Source organism: Lemur catta, chromosome 7 (genome assembly GCF_020740605.2).
Source record: "Lemur catta isolate mLemCat1 chromosome 7, mLemCat1.pri, whole genome shotgun sequence".
NCBI classification, from domain to species: Eukaryota; Metazoa; Chordata; class Mammalia; order Primates; family Lemuridae; genus Lemur; species Lemur catta.
In genome coordinates, this window is record NC_059134.1 from 68,575,651 (window position 1) to 68,579,915 (window position 4,265).

The following is a 4,265-nucleotide window of genomic DNA, read 5'->3' on the forward strand; positions in this document are numbered from 1 at the left end:
AGGGGGGGGACAGGGTCTCTCTTGCAGCCCAGGCTGGAATCATACCTCACTGTAACCTGAAATTCCTGGACTCAAGTAATCCTCCTGCTTCAGTCTCCCAAATAGCTAGGACTACAGGCATATGCCACCATGCCTGGCTAATTTTTTTATTTTTTTGTAAAATGGGATCTTGCTATGTTGCCCACATTGGTCTTGAACTCCTAACCTCAAGTGATCCTCCTGTCTTGGCATCCCAAAGTGTTAGGATTATAGGCATGAGCCATTACCCTGGCCCTGCACCTCACAGTATTTTACATTTGTGTTGTAATTATTTGCTTGTCTCTCTGTCTTCCTCTTTAGAATATGAACTCTCGGGGGGTGGTACAGGGAAAAAAAATATATAATATGAACTCTCTGAGGCCAGAGATGGGATCTTATTCATCTTTGGAATCCCAGCTTCTAGCATGACAGCCATGCTCCCCCACAACTCAGGCGAGTACATACTGTACCACTGGCCTGAAGTCTCTCTTACTTCTTTTCACCTAATTAACTCTTACTCATGTTTCTGATTCAGCTGGATCATCTTGAGGTTGAGCTATACTGTTCAGTATAGTAGCCATAGGTAGCTATTTTTATTTAAATGAATTTAAATTAAAATTTAAAATAAGTCATCAATCACACTAGCCACATTTTAAATAAATGCACACATAGCCACCACATTGGATAGCACAGAGTATAGTACATTTCCGTCATTGCAAAAAGTTCTTGTTTGACAGCATCCTGATCTAAATAGATTAGGGCTCTGTATTTTACATTCCTGCAGTATGTTGTATAATACTTTTCTTACATAGCACTTATCAAACTTACTAATAAATTTATGTCTGTCTTCCCCACTAAATTGTTGGCCCCATGAAGGCAGAAACCATCTCTGTTCTGTTTTCCATGGTATGCCTATTGCCTAACACAGTACATGACCAATAATGTACACTAAATAGATATTTTTCAAATGACAAATGAACAAATGGAGTTATCTTCTAATAAACACAAAAATTCTATTCCTTGCAATTTGGGGTCCAAACTAGAAATATGATTAGTGGGTTTGCGTAAGGACAAATGCTTTTGCATTCAAGTTGCAGACTACTTTCTGCTTTTTTTTTTTTTTTTTTTTTGCTGAATATTCCATTTCCTTTCCTGAAATGAAGAGGACAACAGTGTCTGGCTAGTGAAGATTTGGGAACCTGGTACTTTGTTAATACTATAAAAAAAGGATGATGTTCAAAATATCAAGATGTGAAACATATGATTTTAAAAAACCATTTTGGATTGTTCTACCTAGTCTTAACCAATTTAAACATGTGAGTGTCAGACATAACCAAAACGACATACTTGTAACAAGTGAAAAATATTTAACTTCATTTATTTAGAATTGTGATCACTAAATTTTTATTTTACAATGTATGGTGGAAGAGAGATTTATAGGTGTGATTTTATTCTTTTATAAGTTATGCAACAACATACTTTAAAAAGAATAAACAATAGAAATAGGACAATTAAAAGAGCTCTTAAATGAATAAAAGTGAAATCCAAATAATCAATTAAAATTGCAGCTATCATGGCTAACAATGGATTACATGTAGTTTGGTAACATTAGAAATATCGGCACTTGGTAATCTTAAGAGAGCTTTGAAAAATTAGCAGCATGTAATATTGTTGCCCTACACTGTCTAGAGCAGTGCTCTGACCATATCGGTTTTCATTGGGATTTGGCTTTAATTAATACATCCACATCAGCTTTGTCTGCCTCTCCAAGACTTTTTTGATGGCTGTCAACCAGGACATTGTCTTCCTTTTTTCGAGGCCTCTGGGAACCACCATCTCTGGGAGCCAGAGGAGCTCCAAGGGCAACAAAATTGCGCACATCCTGCAGTTTCTTACGCAGCCATTCCACTCTCTCCATTGAATTCAGATGTTTGCCCAGGTTGTGCATAAACTGTATTTCACTCACAGATCTCTTCCTGGGAAGAACAGAAACAGAGAGGGCCACTCCATTAGCTCCTCACTTCCAAATCATAAAGCCCACCTTAAAAATCCAATATCCATGCCTTCATGGTGCTGAACAGTACTTACTTAACAGGTTTCCCATCCGATTTTGTAAGAAAACAAATTGCCAACATGACAATCATTACTTTAGCCATGTCTTTTGCAGATATCATCTTTGCTAAAAGGAAAAGCAAAACAGAGGTATTTAAAAATATTTTTTAAAATATCAAACTGTGTAAATAAACTTACAAGGGTTTTCATTTACAACCATATAACCATGAACAGAGTGTAACAGTAGCTAATTGGGTTGGTTTTCATGACAGACTTTTGGAATCAGCCTCTTTATTTTATGGATACATTAGTATACATTATATATACACATAAGTTTACTTTAGGGATTGGACAGATCAGTTTTGCTTTAGGTATCTTTTTGAGATTTCTTGTGCAAGTTTTAATATATGAGTCTTAAGCCACAAGACGAATAAAAAAGCTTACTTTTGAGAATTTCCTCCCACATTTTATGTTAGTTGTGCTTAAATGCTTATAATTTGCTTGAAAATGGCTAATTTTCTTAATTAGATAAATTGTTAACACTGTTTATTTACTTAGCAAATCTTTTTCATATGTAAAGGTCCTTTTGATCACTGCAATAATAACCATAAATACCAAATTAATAAGCTATGATTTACAGCTTTTTAATGAATTAGTACATACTTCTCAGCATTAAAAAGAATGTATCAAAACATTTAAAAATCATCTAAGTAATTACCTGTTATCTGGATTTTGAGCTTCAGCTCTAAATAAAATGTTTGCCTGCACCTTGTTTCTTCAACTTATTTTATAAACAATTGCTTTTTCGTATAATTTTTGTCTCTTTCCTCTTTTGCTCATAAAGGTTTTCATATCAATATAGAATATTTTTGCCTTAATCTGCATGGTGACAATTGCTAAGGCTGTTTTTTTTTTTTCTTTTAGTTTATTTTTATTTTTAGTAGAGACAGGGATCTCGTTCTTGCTCAGGCTGTTCTCGAACTTCTGAGCTCAAGCAATCCTCCTGCCTCGGTCTCCCAGAGTGCTAGGATTACAGGCGTGAGCCACCGCGCCCGGCCAAAGGCTATTATTATAGAAGTGCTTTTTCCTAATGCTCAGTGTTCTACCTTTTAACATACACGAGTGGTCATGAACTCATTTTGAAGGGAAACTGCATCATTAGTAGTAGCATAATGAACATTATAATCTGTTACATTTCTGTTCAGTCTACAATATAAAGCTATTGATGGAGCAATAAGTGAAAATTTCCGTTTTCAGTTTATGTTAGAAACAAGTACGGTAGTCAGAAGACAGGAGCACTAGTGTGTAATCCTCACTGTGTCACATTCCCTTAGTGACCTCAGACACTTTGCCTACTTGTTAGTAGGGAGATGGGCTTCTTATAAGAGAGATACCCTTAAAATTCATGTAATAAAATACAATTTTCGTGAAATTCAGGACATACAGTTTTCATAACAGAAAATAGAAAAGGCTGTCACTTATGTAAAGGGAATAAATACTTAGCAGCCAAACTGAGTTTATCCAAATTTAGTATACAGACTGAGCCTCTATGAACCATAAAATAAACAATCTAGATAAGATTACTCTTCAGGAAAAATGGAATTTTAACTCTATTTAATTTATAGTGATAATTTAAATCGGAACTATTCACTCACCATCAGCCTGTTTTATTTTGAAATTTCTATAAAGATACTATTAAAGTACATCATACCAAATTTTAATTATTTTTCCTGCAATTTCAGATGAGTTGTTAAAAAGCAAGGTATCTCAAAAGACTTTAATCATGAAAATAAATGATTTATGAGTATTTTAGTAGCATAGATATATTTTGTATTGTGGCATTTTATATTAAACATAATGCAACACCCTTAACATTTTATCTTGAACAAACAGCATATTTGTAGACTGTGTAATGTACACATTAAATACTTGTTTGATTATCAAGAATTTTATAAAATTTAAGACAGAATTTTTAAGATTACTTACCATACAGTATCTTGGGACAAGATCTTCTTTCAGGTGTATTAGTAGCTGATATTGATTGAGTAAACTAGAGAAAGCTGATGAATTGGACTGCAGACCCTTAACTGTGGCTATTATATACAGGTCTTCTGCTCACCAAGAGAAGCTTTTTTATTGTTGCAGATGATGTCACTCCCAATTCTCTGGATCTCAACCACAGGATCAAAGCAGCA

The 4,265-nt window shown here is 34.4% G+C and overlaps 1 protein-coding gene across 1 annotated transcript; it reads right to left on the bottom strand.

The window, feature by feature from the left end:
• Nucleotides 1–1,373: 1,373 nt before the first annotated feature.
• PTH (parathyroid hormone) lies at nt 1,374–4,265 on the bottom strand. Its single transcript, XM_045557577.1, has 3 exons — nt 4,190–4,265; nt 2,107–2,197; nt 1,374–1,994 (listed from the first exon to the last, which is right to left on the bottom strand). The coding sequence occupies exons 2-3, from the start codon at nt 2,190–2,192 to the stop codon at nt 1,733–1,735; spliced, it is 348 nt and encodes a 115-aa protein (XP_045413533.1). The 5' UTR covers nt 2,193–2,197; nt 4,190–4,265; the 3' UTR covers nt 1,374–1,732.